Source organism: Gadus macrocephalus, chromosome 5 (assembly GCF_031168955.1).
Source record: "Gadus macrocephalus chromosome 5, ASM3116895v1".
NCBI classification, from domain to species: domain Eukaryota; kingdom Metazoa; phylum Chordata; class Actinopteri; order Gadiformes; family Gadidae; genus Gadus; species Gadus macrocephalus.
In genome coordinates, this window is record NC_082386.1 from 1,398,691 (window position 1) to 1,422,872 (window position 24,182).

The following is a 24,182-nucleotide window of genomic DNA, read 5'->3' on the forward strand; positions in this document are numbered from 1 at the left end:
TTTTGTCACACCACTAATCATAAATGAGCAAAAAAGGCTAGGGCCTCTCGCTGAAAGAATGAAGGAAAGAAAGAAAGAAAGAGAGAAAGAGAAAAATATGGAGAGAAAGAAAGAAAGACAAGCAATAGTTGTTCTAGAATGTACTTCTGCATTGCGTCATAACAGTTTGGATAAAATGTGTGTATTAACCGATGTAAGTCGCTTTGGATAAAAGCGTCTGCTAAATGCCCTCATTGTAATTGTAATTTGATAATACAGGCTTCAGGCTGATACGGTTGATGGATGATGATCGGATGATGTTTTACCCTCAAGTAGGGGAGGCTCTTCTTCATAATAATCTGCATCTGTGCCTCCTAGTGTCCCAGCTTCTCCCCTTTGTGGCTGGAAGACATGTCCTGTGTAGCTTTGCTCTATAGATTGATCTAAAATGCCCGGCATCATGGCCTCTGTCCCACTATAGGACGCATGGAGTAAATAACAGGGTTAGGGATATAGCAGTTACAGTAGAAACTGTGGAATACTCCATAAGTAATCTGAAATTTGGTGTTTTACTTACTCGTAACAATTTGTTAAATGTAAGACTCACAATATTGATTCCTATGCTGGATATAAACCTCAATGTTTTAAAGCAACATACTTTTGAGGGTATTCAGGATGGCGGCCACCCCAGTCGTCGTAGGTCGAAGCTACAGCCTGGGCCTGGTCGTCCACATAATACCCAGAGCTGTAGAAGTCCTGATCAAACTGTTCCATGTCCCCCATCGCTATGGAGTGGGAGAACATTGAAAATGCAGCACACATAGATTGAAAGTTATTATCACGATGGGTCCATTGTGTTATAAATCTGAAATAGGATTTAATTTCCTTTACCACTCAGAGCTCAGAGTGTTCTTTCTGTGGGAGGACAGCGGAGCTAAGAATAGGTGTCTATATTTGTCCTTGTTATGGGGGTGTTACTCTATTTGCTGGACAGAGCTTTTAGCTTTAAGATTTTGGATGACATCGTGCAGTGGATTTGAAAACAGAATTTATTCAGACTGCGGAAAATGAAATAGAATTGTGAAGTGAATAATGTGTGGATTGTAAAAAAAATTAATAAATTGTTTGTATTCATTGACTTCATGTAAAACCAAAATTATTTCTAAAAGTATCTATTTTATAAACCAATGCGTTTTTGGAAAGTGTCATTGATAACAACTCAATTTATATGATGAACCCCTGTTTATTTGGTCGCAGCTCCCCCTGCTAGCCGACTGGGGGATAAACGAAACTCCCCTTTTCCCCGCATTGAATCATTAATATGTTTTTTGCATAGTTTGTTCTTTTGTTTTTGTTCAGTCGTGTTTAGCAGACATTTCTTCTTCTGTTGTTGTGCTTTTGGTGTTTTATTTTTAAATAAAATATTGAAGGATTAAATGAAATGTAGACTCCGGGTTAGGGAAGTGATGTTTGACCTATGCTTTCCCTATCACGGATATAGTGCACTATATAGGGTGCTCGCCGTTTTGTAGTGGTGTGCGAATTCTCAGTGGTTAATTTCATGCACTATATATAGTGGATTTAAAATACCCATAATGTGAGTGTTCATACGATGTTCTCTACACGTTACTCCCGTATACCACAATGCAATGCGGTCGTGTTTTTCCGGAGGAGAAGAAGAAGCTGGATAACCGCGAAAACGAATACATTTAATGATGGAGTCTCCGGCTTTCGTTTAGAAATGTCAACAATTTATTTGGGATTTAACATAGAACATTTTACATTCAAAATTAATTTAAAAAAAACTTGATCAAGGAAATGCAACATTCAACATCATTACACAACCTCCAGTGGGGTGTTCCACAAAGCCGGTTTTATCACATAACCGGGTAAGTTAACCCAGGGTTTTCGGTAACCCGAGGTTTTCCGTTCCAAAAGGATCACGGTATGTTAGTTGCTATAGCAACATATGCTCTGAATCAAACCTGGTCGGACCAGGTTTTGCGCAGGTTCACCGGCGTTCACCGCAGATTTCATGTGTTCACAATGGCATGCCCTTTTGATGAGAGAACTGCTGATATCAGAGCGCAAATTATGCGTGCAATCCACCGGGAGCGATTGATAAGACCACGGCTCGACATCTTGGCATATTGGATGACTTTTTGCTGGAGTGGAGAGATATAGATTCTCGCGCAAATCTTTAATATATTTAAATAGCCTTACATAGCCAACACTACCAATCGAGGACCTGGCCTCAGTTCACTCCAGACTATTTGCGTAGCCCTCCGTTTTTTTCAAATGGTAGTTTTATCTAGGCTATAATGCTGGAGATGCTGAGCACATCACAGTCGTTTCAGATGACCCATCCAAGATTTGTATCGGCCTCCTATCATACAAAGAGCAATATTGTCTGAGTACTATGCCGAGAGGCATTTACAACATAAAGTATAAAATAGTCCTAACGGACTTGCATCCACTGGAGAATGTTCGATCGTAGCCGGCGGCTTCATTACAAGCACTGATCCATCTTGATCTGTGAAGTTGATGAATGGTCACTTTTAGGTTTTCTACCCAGTTACCAAAAAAAGAAACATTTGGAATAGTATGCGCTGTGGCAAGCACACGGTTTGCATGTGTTACTTCGAAGGCAAAAAAAATACAAGAAAACACAAAAACCTACATTCAACCAGTGTGGGGTATGGCCCATGACTCTGAGGTGGTAGGTACCTCCAGGTACCCCCTCCATGCCAGGGCGCCCTGGATTTATGTTTATTAACAGCTCCTCCACCGGGGTCAAGACAATTTGAGGGCCAGATCCAGTCTGCCGACTGTCGGCCTTTTCACGATTGGCTTAAAAAAATGGCTTATTTAAATTTATATCAATACGATGGTGGGAAAAGCTTGTTTGTATGTTTTTTATACTTCATTTTTATACTTGATCCTCTGACCGCTTGGAAGCAATCGGAGTACATATTGTTTTAGAAGAAAGGGGTTATGTGGTAGGATCTTTAAGAATGCTTAACTGGGATATTTATATATTCATGGCTCAAATATTAAGGATCATGCTTTTGACGTGTAACTAACGCATTTACGCGGTCAGCGATCCGCTGCCAGGCTTTGGTTCTCCGGGTTCCAGAGGTTTTAGCGTTCCCTTTTCTTGTGATAATGTCCTTCTCCTCGTCATAGCTCTCCAGGAGAACCTGGAGTTCCATTTCATTGAAATAAGCGGCCCGTTTCGCCATATCGATCAGGGTTTCCATGATCCATACATTACGTCTTTTTAAGTTTGGCGTGGACGCGCACAACCCTGTGTTAACCAACCCCGAGTTGATTGAACTAATGCATAACCGCTGCTGTGGAACCGAAAACTCTGGATTGGTCGGCACAGGGTCAATCAACCTAGAGTTCAGCGTTAACTCAGTGTTTGTTAAACCTCCGTTCGTGGAACACCCCTCAGCTTTCCTCGTGAGTGCCCGGTTTGTTTACATGATGTGGGCGCATCTGTCTGCGTCAGACAAATACCCGGCGCATTTACTGACGCAAATGACGTTTAGAAATGTTCAGCGTAGTGTCCGAATTCTCGTTTGTTCGTTGATTATATAGTGCACTATATCATGAACACTATATAGGGAATAGTGAGTGAGTGAATAGGGAAAGAGTTTGGAACACAGCTCTAGTGTTTGACCCTTTTTTAATAGGTCCATGGTTTCTGCTCGTCACGTGACGTCTGCTCAATGTACACAGGTTATGTATCGTGACTTTATAATTCGGGGAACATATCGGTGATTCAAGACCGCTAATAAACTCTTTCGTACAGGATATGTACAGATATCATTACTGAAGAGAGAAGGATCTGTAATTATGTTTTGGTTTTCGCGGCGCAGGTAAGAGAAGGAAGATTCTACGCATGCGCCCAGACATGGCGGTGTTGTGTGATAGTGTATCACAGCACCATCTAGCCGCCTGACATGCATATACCCAATCGAATTCCACACTTTTCCGTCAGATTTACCCAGATTTCTTCCCGAAAACGCTCGTCTAAACCTCCTTTATTATGTCCATGGTCTAAACGCGGAATAAAAAGTGAAGACGCGACGGCGACGCCACTATTGCGTCTTCTGTTCAGACCATCATGTAAACAAAGATCAGGAAAATGTAACGCAATACTAAACGAAACATTTAAAGGAAGGATTAACCAACCCGTCCTCCGTTGCTAAACGCTCTCATAGGTATGTTTTTAGATATTTTTTAAAGATATCCACTGAGCTTGCCTGCTTGATGTACAGATAGCTTTTGTGCATATTGGATAAAGGCAGCTTCTCTGCTTTGCTTATGGATCACTTTGGGTACAGCTAAAAGTCTGGCGTTGGAAGATGGTTCCTTTGCGGTTGATAGGATTTAAAAAAGCTCAGATATATGAAGATGCTATGCCATTTAGAGCCTTATAAGTAATTAACATATCCTTAAAATCAATTATATAGGAGACAGGGAGCCAGTGCAGTTCAGCCAACACAGGGGTGATGTGCTCTCTCTTCTTGGTCTCTGTTAAAAGTCTAGCAGCAGAGTTCTGTATGAGTTCTAATTTCTTTATGTATTTTTTGGAAGACCAGTAAATAGTGCATTGCAGTGCAGTGCATTGTCTAACCTACTGGTGATAAATGCAAGGACTAGTTTTTCTGCGTCTTGTTGCGTTAAAAAGGGGCGCACTTTGGCAATGTTTCTTAGGGGAAAATAAGCTGTCTGGATAACTTTACTAATGTGGGGCTTAAAGCTTAGCTCTGTATCTAAGATGACGCCTAGGATAGTTGCTTTTGGTTTGACCTGGTGTGTCAGGTTCCCAAGATTAAGAACGGTGTCTCGCTATGATTTTGGTCCAACCAAAAGTACCTCTGTTTTGTCATCATTTAGCTTTAAGAAGTTTCTGCTCATCCACTGATTAACGGAGGTTAGGCATGCCATAAGGGAGGACAGGCCATCTAGGTTGGTTGGTTCCACAGAAATATATAGTTGGGTGTCATCTGCATAGCTGTGGCAGTTTACATTATGCTAACTTATGATCTTTCCTAACGGAAGCATATATAGAGAAAAGAGGAGAGGACCAAGACAGCTCCACTGGGCCACACCAAAAGGCAAGTCATGTTTTACAGATACATGATCTCCTATAGACTAACATAAAAATCTCTGCAGTAATGTAGGTTTGAAACCAATTTAAACCTTTCCAGAGACCCACTTTGCAAGTCGGTGAATTAGAAAGTAATGTTCAATGGTGTCGAATGCTGCACTCAAAACAAAGAGAATAAGGATTGAGACTTTGTTTAAGTCATTAGCAAGTCTGAGATCATTGACTATTTTTACAAGGGCCGTTTCTGTGCTGTGATTTGATCTGAAACCTGATTTGAACTTTTCCAAAATACTATTTTCGTTGAGGAAGGTATTTAGCTGATAACACAACTTTTTCAAGTACTTTGCTCATGCCAGGTAGGTTTGATATAGGCCTGTAGTTACTCAGGATGGTATGGTCAAGATTTTACTTTTTAAGTAAAGGTTTCACAATAGCGGTTTTAAAAGCAGTCGGAAATATACCTGTTTCTAATGAGGTATTTGTTATCTTGAGAATGAGATTCATGATACTCTATCAGCATTATACACCATGGTCCTGGGCCCCGTTTCCCGAAAGCGTCGTTAGCCTATTGGCGCGTTTCCACTGCAGGGTGCGGAACGGATCGGATCGCAAAGGTGCGGGTCGGGTCGCGTTTCCACCGCCAAAAGTGGGCGTGACCCGGACTTTGCCGTACCCGTTCCGGCCCCATTCTCGGGACTCCTCCGTTGCGGTACCCAAAACGAGACCAGACGCCTGAAAGGGTCCCGTGAAATTCTAGCTACACCCCCCCTCCGTTGATTGGTCGACAGAATCGTCACTTCCGGGTGACGCGGGGATAAAAACAAACAAACAGTAGCCTCGAGGTATTATTCTTTACAATTAAAGGGACTCTCACCTTTGTTGCATTTGAGAATTACAGCACATTCAAATCATCCCGCCTTCCTCCAATGCCCCACCCCCTAAGCGTTATTTTAACGCTACAAAACTAAGCGTACTGTAACAACCTCGCCGGTGACATAATGATGTCGAGTCATTAGTAGTTGAAGGTAGTTTTAATGAACCAAAACCAGGTCACTGAAACCCGTAACATTGTAACCAACGGCAGAAAACCGACACAAAACAAACCCCGGTTACCCCGGCAACCCCCAACACGGTCTCACTCGCGTGCAGGCCCCCACCCTCGTGTTCTTCCAAGGCCCTCCCCCAGCTGACCTAATGATTCGCCCCCACGCTGATTGACAAGAAGAACATTACAATACATGCACATAGAACAACTGGCATAACGGACAACGAAATATAATGTAACACATAACACACAAAGTATTTAACTGTCCCAGGGTCGCTACAGTACAAAAGTTCTAGACTCCCATGGGTTATGTTTAGACTCCCATGGGTTATGTTTAGACTCCCATGGGTTATGTTTAGACTCCCAGGGGTCATAATATCTACCATCCTGGAGCTCCAGATTAGCGGGACAACGTCGCGTCTGAGCCCGAAATGGGTCCCGTAATCGGACTGAGTGTGGCGGTTGGTTGCCAACGGTCTGGAGGTCTTCCTGGAGCTCCAGAGTAGCGGGACAACGTCGCGTCTGAGTCCGAAATGGGTCCCGTAATCGGACTGAGTGTGGCGGTTGGTTGCCAACGGTCTGGAGGTCTTCCTGGAGCTCCAGAGTAGCGGGACAACTTCGCGTCTGAGTCCGAAACGGGTCCCCTAATCGGACTGAGTGGTGCGGTTGGTTGCCAACGGTCTGGAGGTCCTGAGAATCATCCAGGGGAGAGGGACCACTTGGCTTCTGAGGCCGAATCGGGTCCCCTTGTCGGACTGAATGGTGCAGTTGGTGGCCAACAGTCTGGAGGTCTTCCTGAGGCTCCAGGGGAGGGTAACTCTGTGAGTCCGAGTCCGAGATGAGTCTCCTAATCGGACTGAATGGTGCAGTTGGTGGCCAACAGTCTGGAGGTCTTCCTGAGGCTCCAGAGGAGGGTAACTCTGTGAGTCTGAGTCCGAGATGAGTCCCCTAATCGGACTGAATGGTGCAGTTTCAGTACGCCGTGGACCACTTTGGTCTGCCATCGTCAGTCGCTACTCGCTACTGTCTGCCGTGGAATCAAAACAAACCCTCTAGTTGAGGACGCGCCTTGATGACGCGGGCCCGAATGCGCCACAAGAAGCAGACGGAAAACCTTATATATCCATGCAGCAAACAGACAGGTCTGTCGGCCAATAAGGTCATTCGGTCCGAAGAATTTTATTGGTTGAAGTTTTCACTAAATATTATGAGAGTAAAATAATTGTTTGTTTTTACTCCTGGTGGGTCTGTCTTGCATATTAGAGTGTTATTACCTTATTAATACCAATTTAACCTTATCCAAAAAAAGTGTAAAAATGCAACAAAGGTGAGAGTCCCTTTAACATGTCGCGTAAAAAGCTTGCTTGGGCGAACAAGGAGGTGGAGACGTTCGTCTGCATTCTTGGGGAGGAAGACGTTGTTTACGATGTTTACGTAGCTGCCGCGGCGATCGACATCCGGCCTACCACCAAGGGTACTGTCGGCAGTGGAAACGCGACCTCGGAACTGAGCTGGGCTATACCGCCCCCTCCCTACCACACCTTTGCGATCCGATCCGTTCCGCACCCTGCAGTGGAAACGCGGCATAAGTGGATCGTGAAGTGTGTCGAAAGGTCATCGTAGAGTTTTCACCGCGTTTCCCGAAAGCATCGTAGGGAACGAACGTCTTGAAAACGCTCGTAGCTAACGAGTACTCCAGGGGTGCTCGTAGGTACTCGTAGGACGCTAAGAGCATCGTCAGCTATAGCCTCAGTGGCGTCACCATCGGACATTCCGTCTATTGGATGTGTTTTATTAAAACGCATTGCGCCTTTATGTTCTTAGTTTGGTAATTAATAAAGATTATTAATTTATTTATTAATAAAGATGTTAAAATGGCCAAAATAAAACGGGACAGTCCAGAAAATGTTTGCGCAGGCAGGGCACTCAAAATGTGTGAGAGAAAGTGGGGGGATTTGTGCAGACTGACATAGGCTACTCGTAAAACGTAGCATAAAATAATGTAAAAAATAAATTAAATTAAACAAATTAAAAAAAAAAGAAAATAACGAAATAAAATAAATGAAAAAAATAAATAAATAAATAAATATTTTTTTTTATAAAAAACAAGCAAAGGAGCAGGCAAAAGGCTGGGATATGGTGGGGATTGGTCACGTTGACGGGAATGTTTACTGACATGAGGGAGGGTGGAGGGGGTTAAAAAAAAGTCTCAATCACTATTCGACGCGCATGAAAACCAGCCGCGTAGTTATGAGGGAGGCGCATGACTTGGCCGGAGAAAACTGGAGCCCTCCGCCTGACTTGTGAAGGCATCTAAAGCGCAACTTCCACCTCCCGATCGTGCGCTCAACGATGCACCGGGCCAGACGGTGGGCTTCGTTGTATTCCTCATCATGGACGTCTCCCGGGTTATTCACAGGTGTGAAGAGGAATTATTTAAGGGGGGAAAATGCCGTGAAACGCACAGTGCATTCAGGATTAGGACTGATATATGTCGGTTTAAGCCTAATCAATTGTGTTTTAATGTCTTTAGCATTCATATAATTGCAGTCTATTTTTTTCGTAGGCTACTCTGCTATATTTTAACCCTTTTTAACACAATTTTCCTGCGACATTCCTGCGTCTCCCCCTCCTACGGAGCCCATTTCAGCACCGTGTCAGTAGACAGTTACAATCCTACGACGTCGTGAGTGCAGCGAATGCGCGTTCACGTTAAGAGGAGTTTCGGGAAACGCTCCAAAGAAATCGACGATGGATCGCAAGATCCATCGTGAGAATGATCGTACGAGCGTGGATCCATCGTTATCGGGAAACGGGCCGGGGCCCTGGTCCTCATAATGTGATGATGTTCTCATGTTTAATAATGTGTTATCTTGCAGGATATAAGACGATATCTGTACAAACAGCTTCCAAGTTTGGTATGATCAGTGGGTTATTCTAGATATTGCATGTAAACAACCATTCCACTATCACTTGAACACTTTACACTTACACTTTGCTACAGCTCATTACTATTATCATCGTCTTAGTTTATTATGTTGCTTACTTTATTATTATTATTATTATTATTAATTATTGTGATCTGTCGCTACTTATTTTGACATATTTTTACTTCTCTTTTAGTTTATCTTGTATTGTTGCTGCAATCTGGCTGTTGAGGAACCCAGCATTAGAATTCCTACCCTAATTGGTTTAAAAAAAAAAATATTATATGATGTAACAAATTCTGAACCTTGTGGTTCTTCTCCTCCTGTGTTGAGGGCCCTTCACACTAACCCTGTGGTTCTCCCCCAGTGTTGAGGGCCCTTCACACTAACCCTGTGGTTCACCTCCAGTGTTGAGGGCCCTTGACACTAACCCTGTGGTTCTCCTCCAGTGTTGAGGGCCCTTCACACTTACCCTGTGGTTCTCCTCCAGTGTTGAGGGCCCTTCACACTTACCCTGTGGTTCTCCTCCAGTGTTGAGGGCCCTTCACACTTACCCTGTGGTTCTCCTCCAGTGTTGAGGGCCCTTCACACTAGCCCTGTGGTTCTTCTCCTCCAGTGTTGAGGGCCCTTCACACTAACCCTGTGGTTCTTCTCCAGTGTGGAGGGCCCTTCACACTTACCCTGTGGTTCTCCAGTGTCGCGTATAATGCCACATACAATAGATTCAGTGAAATGTTTCAGATGATTGTACAAAGTACACAACCCCATTTCTTGACTTAAAGTGTTCTTCTAGTGAACTCAGTTATAGTACTTATGCCGCGTTTCCACTGCAGGGTGCGGAACGGATCGGATCGCAAAGGTGCGGTAGGGAGGGGGCGGTATAGCCCAGCTCAGTTCCGAGGTCGCGTTTCCACTGCCGACAGTACCCTTTGTGGTAGGCCGGATGTCGATCGTCGCGGCAGCTACGTAAACATCGTAAACAACGTCTTCCTCCCCAAGAATGCAGACGAACGTCTCCACCTCCTTGTTCACCCAAGCAAGCGTTTTACGCGACATGTTAATTGTAAACAATAATGCCTCGAGGCTACTGTTTGTTTGTTTTTATTCCCGCGTCACCCGGAAGTGATGATTCTGTCGACCAATCAACGGAGGGGGTGTGTAGCTAGAATTTCCCGGGACCCTTTCAGGCGTCTCGTCTCGTTTTCAGTACCCCAACGGAGGAGTCCTGAAAACGAGGCCCAAACGGGTACGGCTAAGTCCGGGTCACGCCCACTTTTTGAGCTGCATATAGCTGTGTGTATATATAGGTACTGTGGCAACCCGCCACGTTGAGCGCACCAACTCCTCCCAAACAGGACACAATTGCGTTGCGAAAAGCCAAAAAAAGGCATGTTTATTTCAGAACATAAAAGTCTCTCCAAACACAAAAAACGTACGACCTGGGAGGAATCAACGGTCCCCTCCTTCGTGGGTGGAATCCCGTCACCCACGAGGACCGGTCTCTCCGTGCTGGAGCTCCAGGGCTGGGTGAGCCCCGAATGAGTGGAGAAGCGGGCTATTTAAGCCCTGCTTCTCTACTTGTTCCTCAGGTGCTCTGAATATCCTTAATTGGCCCAGGCCGGGTTGCCACAGTACACATAGGTCTACACTCAACACAGTGACACCAGTGACACTTACAGTCGAGTTATAGTCAACAGCTATATTTATGTTTCATGCCCATAGTAACTATTCCCCACTTGATAAATTCAGGAACACCCTGTGGGTAAAAATAAAAATAAAGATTTATGGCTGGGATGACTAGTAGGGACAACATGTAATGGATGATAGTTAAATGCTGCACCTATTGGAAGATTTAGGTCTATCCTTTAAAGGTCCCATGACATGCTATTTTATGTATTCTTTAATATAGGTATTAGTGGGCAACTAACACGGTATTCAAAGACGTTCCCGAAATTCAGCCTTGGTGCAGAGTTACAGCCACTCCGAGCCAGTCGCACATTGAGCTTCCCCCAAATGCGCTGTTTTGGTGTCTGTAGCTATAATGCAAATGAGGAGGAGCGAGGCGGGTCAAGGAGGAGGGTGGGGGTGTGGCCCTGAGCAGCTTGCAGCCACGGTACCATGCGCTCTGTTTACAGTTGTATTCTGTAAATATTCTAGAACACACAGGAGTCCTGGAGCTCTATATCTAAATATTATCATATAGCCTACATAGATATCTATTTCATATAATATATATTATCACGGCCAAAAGCTGTGTGAGCCGATATTATGAATCTCAAACGACCGCGTTGGGTTCTCCGACGCACCTGGTTCTTCCACGTCCACATCAATGTGAAGTAGACTGAACCGCGACAAGGAGGAGAAGGATTGTTGCCGGGCAGCGCTTAGGCACCTCCGCCTCCGGCGGTGGTCCCTCAGCGGGGCTCAAGCGGGAGACATTCGCGCCAACAATCCCTTTCTCCTCCATGTCGTGGTTCATATTCTTGAGGGAGTCAAAGCCAAAGTTCCTTTCCCCCAATTCCTTCTCAACCATGGCTCAGATAACCCCCACGACAGTCTCGTTGTGGAAATACAAGAGACGTTAAAGAACCGACAAGAAACACTTGCGTTACAGTGTGTGTATTCACACACACACATGTGCCACTCGCACGGCCGTGTCTCATTGGCGGGCCAACGTCTCTGGGCGGGCCAGGCAGAGTAAGGGGAGGAGCTTAGATGCTTTATGACGACATAAATAAAGACATTCCAAATCAGCGCGCTTGAGCCTCCGTTTTTTCAAAGGCGAGCAGAACAGCTAGTGCTTATTTTACACCATACGCACGTTTTAGCCACTGGGGGACCATAGGCAGGCTAGGGGAACTCATATTTATGTTTGAAAACCTCATAAAGGGAGATTTTCATGTCATGGGACCTTTAATAAAATGTGTTTCCTATGCAGTGGCCAATGAGAGTGCTCCAGAGTACGCCCAGTGGCCCGGGTTCCTGTCAACGTTGGCTCTGGCCACGGACCAGGGCAGTAAGCTGGGTCTCTCCAAGAACAAGAGCATCACCTGCTACTGTAGCACGTACCAGGTTGGTCAAGATGCCACATTCTGGGTTTATCTTCTATCATTGAGTAAAGATTATTTTTTAGAGTTTAAACTCTAGACAGGCAAGACTGTTATTGGGTCCCTTATGGGTATTATGTCTTTGTAAATGGAAACGTGATGTTAAAAAACTAGGATTATGCTTGTGTGCTTCTAATCTACAATTTCTTTGTATATGATGACATTAGTAATCTTTGGGAAAAAATGATTAACAATTAAACTATTAGCTTTTTGAACCCCAGTTATTGTTTTGAGTGGCATGTCCCTTTACTGGAGGTTTGTTTTTTGTCTCCTTCTGCAACAGATTGTGCAGTTAAATTGGCTACCACTAGTAATAAGCTTCATCGCCATTAGCAGTGCCAACACGCGTACAAATTTAATCAGTTTCACTTCTTTATTTCTGTAGATTATATATCAAATAAGAACCTTTTCTTTTTCATATTATAGGGCAGTTTCGCCCGAAGCGTTTTTTGCCTGCACACTACTTTCAGCAGAAAACCACTTCAAAGAACTTATTGAATTGCTCAAATCCAAACTCCAAACTATTTTTCCGGCCCTCTGCCGTTCCAGGTCTGATCATCAGTCTGGAGAAGGAGCTGATCCCATTCCTCGAAGAACTTCGACAAGTAGTGGAGACGGCTCAGAGCTTCTGGTCCTGGGCTTGGAACCATTGTCCTCCCCACACTTTCTCTTAACATGTTCCCCACTCCTCTTTAAATAAATCTTTCCTCTGTCATATTTCTGATTGTTTATTAATGTAAAGTTCCCCACATACCACATTTAATCCCTTACATTTTTTATGTTTAAATAATGATATCATTTTCTTCCACTTCAGAGTCGGTGTCGTAGCATTAATGTGTTGAAGTTGGTTGTTGTACATGGATGGAAACACACATAACAATAATCAAAGATAAAGGTATTAATACAATCTCTACAACTCAGTGACTGACATGAAGATCCACACCTGGGCCCACCTGTCAACACGCTGTCATTTTCCTTTTCTATTCTGGGCCTGAAAAGCAGAAGCAAGTCAAAACCACTTAGTCCCAGCTGTCCTGTAGTTTAATGTTTTTTGGTGTACGGTTCGTATTAATACATTGCAGTTTTTCCTAGTTTTACATATTTTGTGAGGTTGAAACATTTCCTTTTGTGTAAGGAATATCTCACCAGTTTCCACCTCAGAAACTTGATCCACTCGTCTGCTTCCACACCTGTCTTGGCACACAGATAAAATGTCCTATCTGGAAACACCAGGCTGCAACAAAGGCAGGGGAAAAAACATCTGATATGGTAAGGTATAATATAAATGCATTGGAGTTTATTCATGTTCACATCCTAGTGAATGGGTGGTGGCAACCATTTCTGTTCTCTTGGAACTTCCTTTATTTCTTACCCAGTAAAAATGTCTTACCATGCGGGAAGCACACAGAAAGATAGTTTCCCCAAAAATAACTTCAGGAAGTTAGTTTGACCTAAATGTAAAGGCCATGCTTGCCTTTACAACATCCTTTTCTTCTGTTCTCATTTCCAATTCAGAGGCTTCTTATAACATTTTGAAGCCAATCAGGGTTGTACATAATATATAATGTATAATATATAATGTGCAATAATTATATATATTACTATATATATTACTATATATATAACATGGCTTACCAGAAACAGTTGACTCTGTCCTGAGAGTAATCAAACTGAACAGCAGAACAATCTCTGAGGTCCAGTATACGAATAGGCTCCTCAAACTAGGAACATAAAAATACATACATTATTTTTTATGACCTTGTTACAGAGATGTCAAGTTAAATGATATAGTTCTACTCTTAACTGCTATTGTTCTGGACATTGGCCTGATACACTTCTGAATTATTTAACATAAGGATGGCATGGTAACATTGGTAGGCCTGTAACTCTGGTCATCTAAAAATGTCAGCAATAACAATACATGAATTCAGAGATACTAATCGTAACAATGGAACAAGCTCTTGTGTCAAAACTTCATGTGGAAATTGCAGAGGCTACATCTCGTAACCAAAACACAACACCATACCTGATTATACAAATAAACTTACCATTTTGTCTTTGAAGTATTTGAGTTCATGCCTTTGGAGTGTAAACCATCTTTGTTTCCAATTCTATTGAAAATAAATTGAATTCAGACCTTATACCTACATTCAGAAAAGGTGTTCTTCTAATTGATTTAAACATTAATTGTAATTAATAGTCTTATTAAGAAGAGTGACTCATAGAATCTGCGTGTTTAACTTAGTGTTTACCTCATTGACATATAGGGTTAGGGTTGATAATTAATATCTTACAAAAGGAGTTTATGTCCAAAGATCATTGAAAATACTGTATCAAATGGTCAAACCAAAGGAATCCATACCTTAACAACTGCCCCTTGCTTCACTAAATAGCCTTCCTTGGTGCCCAACTGTAAAACAACACAAAGAAAACTGCATAAATGGTACAAATAATGTCATTTAAAATGTAAGTGAAGCATTTGTGAAAACATCTATGATCCACACGACCACCGACCAAAGGTTACTAATGCCCTTCTGCCTCACCAAGCCACTGTGGGTCTCTACACCACTGCTTAAATGTATGGCTCTGTCCTGGAGGGGAGTTAAATCTATGGAGAGTTGTCCGTGAGCTACGGTGTTGGCCACCTTTGGCTACATGGTTAAACGAGTCCCCCGGTCTCACCACGGTGGCTAGTCGACACACTATAAACAAACAAAGAACCTAGATAACTGAGCTTTTGTGAAGAGACAACTAAAAGGAGTTAATACTTCAGCTGTAGCTTAGAACTCTGACCTCTTACAGCCCCATCCCAGGTATTGAACCTGGGCCGTGTAGCACAGGTACACCTTGTTTCTCTAACTGCAATGAATCTAGGAGAAATTAACTCAAAATATCCAACTGACCAGTGCCCACTTTGGCCATCCTGTCACCTTAGGCCAGATCTTAGCCGCCCCCAGCCCCACACCATCTTCAGAGGAATAACATTTCTATTCTACTATTAGAAACACCACACAAAATAATTGAAAGTGCATTCTAAACTGTGCTCCCAATGTTATTTTGATTTACTAGGCTTGGTCAGATTGGCAGAGACAATGCCAACTGGTGCACTGACCTTCCATGCCTGGCCCTTCCCACAACAAGTCTCTTATTCAACTCAGGGCTAACCAAAAATAAGTCAGGAACTGTCAATCAATAACATTATTAATGGGCGCAGAAAATATATCTGCAGGTGCTACCCTAGGAGACCTCCTTGGTTAGGGCGCCGTCTGCACCCGACTTCAACACATCCAGTGTTTCTTTGACAAATTATCTAGTTTGTAGAGGCTAGCTTACCGACGGTGCGTCTGCCACGAGGTCACTCTCTGTCCGACCCGTCTGGATGGCGGTGTGAACTCTCACAGACTCGTAGATGGACGGCTCCTCCACACGCCAGGGGTACGGGGCTTTGAGCGCAATGAGGGTCCCTGGTGAAAGGGCAGCAGGGTGGGATTGAAGGTTATTCATCACATGTGCATTAGAGCAAGGAAGAAGTCATCCATGGCTGTGAAATCAAATATCTAAGATAAGTAATAGTGCAAACTGCTCGTGGCTTAGATTGCAGCTTGCTTGTAAGAGTGTTATTACACAATATAATAATCATTTGAAGAATCTAACAGGAAGTTTTACATATGTGTTAACTTAATGGAACAGTCTTATGCTTGACAATATAGTTATGTCTATGACATTTGAATCGTACCCGTGTCACTTCCTACCAACGGTTGGTTGGCGAAATGGTTGACAAATTCTTGGAGCGATGGGAACTGGTTGAAACCAAACACATAGGCCTGGTCCACGCGCTTGACATGGAAATGCTTCACTGAATCCTTCGCCCTGAACGACACAATCACATCAAATCAGTTTTAAGCAACCCTCAATACAAACATCAGCTCCCAGCCGAGAGGAGGTGGTTAACCCGTTAGGCAAGCCCCCTGGAGTGGGCTCTGTAGCCAGGGGCCCCCCTGGAGTGGGCTCTGTAGCCAGGGGCCTCCCTGGAGGGTTATGTACCCCAGACTGGCCCCAGGAGGAGCTGGAAGAGGGTCAGGAACAGGGAAGGCTCCCCTGGGTCCTACTGCCCCCTAAATTGGGAGACGCGGAAAGCAAATGGATCGAGAAATAATACAAATCCTGGAACATTCCTGGAACATTAATCCTGTTTAAACCATAAGCCAAAGAAAAGCAATCATAACTGTCAAAGAAAGACAATGCCTCTGACGTTTGATTTGAATTTTTTGGTTACTCTGGTTGCTGTATGGGAGATTCCAGAGTTGTTGGCTGGCGAGCACTAAAGATATAGACACTAATCAACCAACAGATCCCGTCCCTCTCTGTTCCTGCCCTTCCTACGTTTCTCCCTTATTGAGAATTGTTGCATTTTAAGCATCTGTGATACACAGGCAAAATGGATTCCCAAAACCAATCAGGGGATGTCCTGATTGGATCCACTTGAATACCAGCTCTTGAATCTTCCCTCCAGCCCCCCGGCAGCAGCAGACTGACCTGACAGACAAGGCGAAGCAGCTCGGGCCTTCATTACTGTTTCGGAGGAGATAACTTCCGTCACTCCCATTGGACAGGAGCAGGGCCTCGGCAGCGTGGCGGGAAAGCTCATGGTGGTACCACCTGAAGGCATGAACGATTAGATCCAACCACTCCAACACTAAAGCTCATGGTGGTACCACCTGGAGGCATGAACGATTAGATACAACCACTCCAAGACTAAACGTACACTGCCAACAAGAATATAGATTGCGATGATAAATAATATGATAAAATTGCACATTGTGTATTGGATTCCCTAAATACATGAGCCAATACTTTATAACTCAAAGAGTGAGAAGATAAGTTTAAGTTCACAGTATATAGGCCTCAATATATTCTGCCAAATATCATTTTCTACACTTCTTATACTGTAGCCCACATGGAAACGAAAAGGATTTGTTTTTCATAGATAATATGTATATATACATATTACATATATATAATATATATATATGATTACACATATATTATAAATAATATTAGATTATATATATATATATATATATAATAGTTCCGTCAGAGAAAAGGGGAAAGCACCAACAGAAACAGTGAGGGGGATGTGAACTTTACAATCGGTGTTGCAGAAAGAGGAAGCATGAGAAAAACATGAAGTTTTTGATACTTATTAGTATACTTATTAGTATTGAGTTCTGTCGGTGTGGATGAATATCCCGGATCATTTGGATATTGTCATTATAATGAGCAGCATTTGATCGATATAACAGCGAGTAGTTTGCAGATCATGTAAGCCTACTGCTTTTATTTTATCATGCTTCTTTCAAAGGAATTAGACGGTATTCTTACCTCAGCGACTCCAGCTCATCCTTCAGGTCTTTAGATAGTTCGCTATGGAAACTCATTATGGCCTACTTCATTGGTTCAGTTATTCCTCCTTAAACCACTTTGAGAAGATCCAGAAGAAGTTGTGATAAATTATGTTGTAATAAGAGCTGTGTTAGACCCACCCTTGAGGAAGTAACTTCTGTGCCTGTTTCCAAAAATAACCAATCAGTTCTCCTCCCGGTTCTATATGCCTACATGATTTACATGACTAACACGACTCCTAAAAAACTTGCTTCACTTGTTCCAGATTCAGGGAACACCCCTCCAAACTGCACTGCCACTTTCATGTCACTTTTTCACCATAAAACATTTTAATCTTAAATCTTAAATCAAAATGTATATCCTAATCGAAATCTTATATCTTATTCTACATTTTTAATCTGAAGCTAAATCATTACTATAAATCTAAATCTCTATGTATACATCTGAATGCTAAATCTAAACACTAAATCTTAAGGCTAAATCGAAATGCAAAATGCTCTGCCAAATCTTCATCCCGAAATCTAGATCCTTATTGTAAATAAGTCCAAATCCTAAATACGTACAACAGATATGCTAATGCATATACATATATTAATTGGTTGACTACTTACCAGTCATGTTTTGGGGGAGGCATTACGTGTTCACTGTTGCAGCTCGGGTAACAGCTCTACAGAGAAAGAGGGGTAACAGCAACTCTCAAGAGACAAGAGGGGTAACAGCAGCTCTACAGAGAAAGCGGGGGACAGCTCTACAGAGACGGAGGGGTAACAGCAGCTCTACAGAGACAGAGGGGTAACAACAGCTCTGCAGAGACAGAGGGGTAACGGTGGGCAAGGCAGAGAAAGGGGAGGAGCTTAGATCCTTTATGGCGACATATGGGACCACATTCTAAATAAGCGTGCTTGAGCCTCCGTTTTCTTCAAAGGCGAAACACCTAGTGCTCGTTTTAAAACGAACACATGTTTTAGCCACTGGGGGACCATAGGCAGGCTAGGGGAACTCATATTTATGTTAGAAAACCTCATAAAGTGAGATTTTCATGCCATGGGACCTTTAAAAACGTTATCAAATCCTTGTTTAACCTAATACAAATGACTGACTAATATACTGTAATATTATCTGTGCATAGAGATTTGAATAGCTTGATGCTCTTAAATATTTTGTTGCATTGTAAAAAGTTTCGGTGCATAGGACGGACCTATCCGCGATCGCTCCTTACGCCTTTTTACAGTACTGCCAAGCCGGTGTGGGTACCAGATTGACGCCGCCGCCGCAAGGGACGCCGCCGCTGCCGCAAGGGACGCCGCCGCCGCCGCAAGAGACGCCGCCGCCGCCGCAAGGGCCGCCGCTGCCGCCGCAAGGGCCGCCGCCGCCGCCGCAAGGGACGCCGCCGCCGCCGCAAGGGACGCCGCCGCCGCCGCAAGGGACGCCGCTGCCACCGGCGCCGCAGCGCGAGACGAGGCCGCAGCGCGAGACCGGGACGTGACAGTGCCGTCGGCCTACGCGGAGGTGGGGACGGGCCGGCCCTGCATGCTGGCGACCTGTTGGGCAAAGGAAGTGTCCGGGTGCCCAACCGTACCTGCGAGGGTGATGTCCAAACAGACGCAGGCCATAGTGGACACTGGCAGCATGGTCACCCCCCTCCGGCCCGACCTGGCGGGGGGAAGGGAAGGGTCACCCATGGAGGTGACATGCGTACACGGGGACACACGAACATACGAGACCAGCCACGTGGTCGTCCGGACACCACAGGGGGTGTTCACGGCTAGGGCAGGGTTTGTGCCACACCTCCCGGTGCCGTTCCTAATCGGGAGGGATTGCCCGATATTTCGCCGGTTTTGGGACCTGGCACGAGAGTCCCGGGGCAGGAGAGATGCCGCCACCGCAGGAGAGATGCCGCAGCCGCTGCCGACGCAGCCGGAGACGACGCAGCGGGAGACGACGCAGCGGGAGACGACGCAGCGGGAGACGAAGCAGCGGGAGACGAAGCAGCGGGAGACGAAGCAGCCGGAGACGACGCAGCCGGAGACGACGCAGCCGAGGCCTTGCCATGCCAACGAGATACCGGCCTGGGCGGGTCCCCTGTCTACCCCAGGGCTTGGACAAAGGGTGGAGGAGTGTGGCATCCCGCCCCGTAAACCTCGGCCCGGACCAGCCCGAGGGTTGGTCCTGGATGGCCGTTACCACCGTCGCCCACCAGCCGGCGACGGAGAGCACCGACCGAACCCCAATCAGCTAGATTGGGGGACACCTGGCCGAAAGCCGAGGAGCCACTATAAGTGGACTGACATTTGGGCAGACCAGAGAGGGGAGTGAGGAAGGAGGAAGTGCTCGTGTCCGCGAGAGGCCCACGGAGGCCCTAGAGACCGCGTATACTTTGTTTGATTTTAGTTGTCTGCAATAAATGCCTTCAATGGCTTAACCCACACTGCCAAGCGTGATTTATACCTGGAACCCGGCTCACTCGAGGAGCGGGTTGCCACATTAGATACAGAGCTCCAGGACTCCCGTCTGTTCTAGAATATTTACGGCTAAAGGCTGTGTGAGCCTCGCCATTGCGATACATCCACTGTAAACTGAGGGCCACACCCCGACCCTCCTCCTTGACCCGCCTCGCTCCTCCTCATTTGCATTAGAGCTACAGACACCAAAACAGCGCATTTGGGGGAAGCTCAATGTGCGACGGAGTGGCTGTAACTCTGCACCACGGCTGAATTTCGGGAACGTCTTTGAATACTGTGTTAGTTGCCCAGTGCCCACTAATACCTAGGGTGATATCAGGTAAAATGGGCCATCAGGTAAAATGGGCCATTTAAGGTTTGGGGGTCCCAGCCCCTCTGGAATTTAGGGCCAATGACTGCAAAGGCTTTCAAACTGTTGCCATAACTGTGCTTGACAAGTAATAGGTGATTTGATTGGTTTATGGTTGCTCTGGTGGGCAGGGCAATACATCAAATCTAGACTGCACCAGAAAGCTGCATGGTAAGTAGCCTGGCATACCAAATCGAACTCAACTATTATAAGGATGATACATCTAATAAAAACAAACATACACATAAAGAAAACTATGCATAATATGTGTCTTGATGGCATCCATCAGAAATAATGCTGTTAGTTTGGTATATGAACATATTTTTGGGAAAAGTGATGTTTATCTTGGCGGCCCAATTTACCTTAACCCACTGAGGTAAAATGGGCCACTTGGTTTCAGCTAAAATGGGCCATCCTCTGTGTCACTCACATACACACATGTGTATGACATTTGGTTCAACTAAAACCTGTATGTTGATTGTCATGTGAAATTAGCGCAACTCAAAGTAGGCTAGCTTCCTATGCAGTGAACTACTTTTGCTGTGTTTGTGTAACTTAGCTAGTTACATTTGACTGGGTGGTAGCTTTTGTGTAGTGATGCTTTGTTTTTGGAAGAGTAGGCTAACTGATATCTTAGCTCATGTATGTATACAAATGTGTGTTTGTGTTTGTGTGTGTGTGTGTGTGTGTGTGTGTGTGTGTGTGTGTGTGTGTGTGTATGTGTATGTGTGTCTCTGTGTGTGTGTGTGTGTGTGTGTGTGTGTACTTACGTGCATACACACACCCATGCACAGACACGCACCCACACACTCGCACACCGACCAACACACGCACAGGTTGCACACACACGCACCCACACACATGTGCACACAAACACACACACACTCACCATGACCCCCCACCAATAATAATGCTTGTAGATATTTTATTTACAGTGAGTATGGTAAACGAGAAGGAGGCGAGAGGAGACGAGAGAGGGAGAAGGAAAGAGAGAGGAAGTGAGAGGAGGAGGAAGGATAAGAGAGGAAACAAGCAGAGGAGACAGAAAGGGAGAGAAAAGGTGAGGAGAAAGGAATGCAGAGGAAATGAGAGGAGGAGCAAGGACCAGAAAGGAGAGGGAACAAAGATAAAACAGGGAGGAAAAAGGAAGGCCAAACTACAATCTGTGGAAAAAGGAGAGGATGTAGGGTGCCTTAGAAGAATACAGGGAGGGAGTAAAGAAAGGAATTAGAGTGTGCACCTCTTATCACGAGCATGGAGTGTGCCGCGATCCACACAGCAATGACGCATCAGTGGAAAGGTGACTGGCAGTGAACATGTGTCAGGGCGGAAGCCCTACCAGAATGGTATCCATGATGACGATGGTTTCATTTGCAAAGATTGTATTTGAAAAATGTTTCATCACAGATACCATTCTCTTCACTTCTCTTTTGCACACGCACACACACACACACACACACACACACACACACACACACACACACACACACACACACACACCACTGACATCAGTTCAATGATCTATGCTGTTCTTGCTGTTCTTGTTGTTTTAATGGCACTATGAATATGTTTGTGCAATGCAGTTTAAATGTTATGTGGCTGTATAAGCAATTGTGTTTTAAAATTAAGTGAAGACATTCCTCCAGTCATAGACAACAGTGTACGGCATTTTGCCCTCTGGTTTAATTAAAACATGAATGAATTCGTGAATTTGTCTGTCACAGACAGACAGACACACACACACACACACACACACACACACACACACACACACACACACACACACACACACACACACACACACACACACACACACACACACACACACACACACACACACACACACACACACACACACACACACACACCACCACTGACATCAGTTCACTTATCTGTGCTGTGCTGTGCAAAAATAGAAGTGCGACGGAAAGATAGCGCAGCGGCGCGGCACGCCGCTCCTTGGACGCTGCTGAAACGTTCCGCGGCGCGCCCGGTGGAAATGGTCTCATTGATTAGAGTGGAAGCGATAAGCAGCGGCGCGTAAAAAAGTCTGCCCCCATTAAAGGCCTCCACACACCGGCGCCGCAGCGTCGCGTCAAAAAGTCAGCCCCCGTTATTCCGGGTGTACTAGCCCACACCGGCGCCGACTAGACGCGCGGCAGCGTTCCGCGCCGCGCCGCCCCTGAAAAAGCGCTTTGTAAAAGCTGGTTTGTACATCCCGGGTCCCGTAGGCACCTCCATATCTACCCCTCACCACTGGATGTCGCCCTCTTTCGTTTGTGAGAAACAATTACGAGAATGGACGATGAGAGACTGGTCGTCGAGGTGGAAAAATATGTCGAATTGTATGACCAAAGTACCCGTCATTACAAAGAAAACTCCAAAAAGGTAATTGCCTGGCGAGCCATAGCTCTGGAGATTGGATCTTCAGGTGAGAAATCAACAATGGTGGACCAAGTACCCAAACCATTAACCATAATGGGAAATAGACGAAATCAAGTCACATATAATCACACCATGTAGGTAGAAACCAGATTACTTGTAATATATATATATTTATTTAAGGCAAGGCAACTTCATTCACATAGCACTTTTAATACATGAAGCAGACTCAAAGTGCTTCACATAGAAACATTCTCATACGATAAAATAGATAAGTAAAAGAAAACACAGGCAAAGCTCAAAAATGCATTGTCATGTATTAACTGTCTCTCTGGTATCAGATCATGTATTAACTGTCTCTCTGGATTTAAGGAAAAATAACATTAAGTGTCTCGAGCACTCAAATAAAATACACTGGCTACTGAATCCAGCACAGCAATAACATCACTGTATTTATCCCGAGGGATAAAAAAAAAGTATATATATATATATATATATATATATATGCAAAAGAGTATACCAGAGAGGGATAATAACTAGATTATAGGTCATCATATAGGCTGCACCATATGGTTCTGCCATTGCACACTTAGTGGCGAATTTAAATATTGGCGTGCCTCTCAAGGCTCGATTCCACCGGAGGCGTACGCGCCGCGGAACGGCTGCGCCGCGGTCACCGCTGCTGATCGCTTCCACTATAATCAATGAGACAATATAATCAACACTATACATTATAACATTATATAACACTGACACTATAATCAATTTCCACCGGGCGCGCCGCGGAACGTTTCAGCAGCGTCCCAGGAGCGGCGTGCTGCGCCGCGGCGCTATCTTTCCGTCCAATTCTATTTTTGCCGCGAGCCGCTGCTAAACCGCGTCAATTTCGACAGAGCAGGTCGAGCCGGGCAGGAAGTGAAAAGTAAAAGCCATAGAGCATCCGGTCAATTTTCAAAATAAAACACAATACTCAGCTCATGTAACTTCACATCAACATTATTACGTCATGACCGGTGGGTCTCAGAGGGTCGGCAACATGGACGACGAGAGACTCATTGTCGAAGTTCAGCAACATGAAGTCATTTATGTACCAAATCATCCTTTTTATAAGGAAAATGTCAGAAAGGACAAAGCGTGGCATTTAATTGCAATAGTTTTGGGAGTGGAAGGTGAGTAGGCCTACATTAGGTTTAGGATTATCGCGTGATCTCGTGATCTTGCGTGAACCAGTTCCATACTGGTTCCTGCCTTACCCCAGTTAAGAACCGGTTGGTTTCACACCGGCGAGAGCCAGCCACGGAGCCGGCGAGAGCAACGTCATGACGTCACTGCAAACGTTTGCTCACGTCTCCGCTTTACCAGCAACCCTCGCAGTTTCAAACAACAAGAACAATGGTGGAACTTTT

At 44.7% G+C, this 24,182-nt stretch overlaps 3 protein-coding genes and 1 long non-coding RNA gene across 5 annotated transcripts in view; 2 read left to right on the top strand and 2 right to left on the bottom strand.

The window, feature by feature from the left end:
- Nucleotides 1-960, bottom strand: part of LOC132457132 (protein YIPF7-like) — a 41,738-nt gene extending 40,778 nt beyond the window's left edge. The window contains exons 1-3 of one of the 2 annotated variants that reach the window (XM_060051181.1): nt 871-960; nt 638-764; nt 306-454 (exon numbers count right to left, since the gene is read on the bottom strand). In XM_060051181.1, the coding sequence (XP_059907164.1) occupies nt 306-454; nt 638-762 (274 nt within the window). In that variant the 5' untranslated portion in view covers nt 763-764; nt 871-960. Of the gene's footprint in view, nt 1-305; nt 455-556; nt 765-870 lie in introns of those variants that run through there. The other variant, XM_060051182.1, reaches the window with a different exon arrangement.
- Nucleotides 961-3,449: 2,489 nt separating this feature from the next.
- LOC132457142 (uncharacterized) lies at nt 3,450-5,636 on the top strand. The gene is made up of 3 exons (XR_009525573.1): nt 3,450-4,035; nt 4,069-4,208; nt 5,053-5,636. It is a non-coding gene; the product is annotated as an uncharacterized LOC132457142 (long non-coding RNA).
- Nucleotides 5,637-11,563: 5,927 nt separating this feature from the next.
- On the top strand, nt 11,564-12,895 carry lamtor3 (late endosomal/lysosomal adaptor, MAPK and MTOR activator 3). Its single transcript, XM_060051777.1, has 3 exons — nt 11,564-12,145; nt 12,464-12,527; nt 12,730-12,895. Exons 1-3 carry the CDS (start codon nt 11,942-11,944, stop codon nt 12,852-12,854), a joined length of 393 nt encoding a protein of 130 aa, XP_059907760.1. The 5' UTR covers nt 11,564-11,941; the 3' UTR covers nt 12,855-12,895.
- Nucleotides 12,893-17,766, bottom strand: dapp1 (dual adaptor of phosphotyrosine and 3-phosphoinositides). The gene is made up of 9 exons (XM_060051776.1): nt 17,563-17,766; nt 16,717-16,839; nt 15,917-16,050; nt 15,514-15,644; nt 14,543-14,590; nt 14,229-14,291; nt 13,816-13,901; nt 13,327-13,414; nt 12,893-13,171 (listed from the first exon to the last, which is right to left on the bottom strand). Exons 1-9 carry the CDS (start codon nt 17,616-17,618, stop codon nt 13,148-13,150), a joined length of 753 nt encoding a protein of 250 aa, XP_059907759.1. The 5' UTR covers nt 17,619-17,766; the 3' UTR covers nt 12,893-13,147.
- Nucleotides 17,767-24,182: the final 6,416 nt, after the last annotated feature.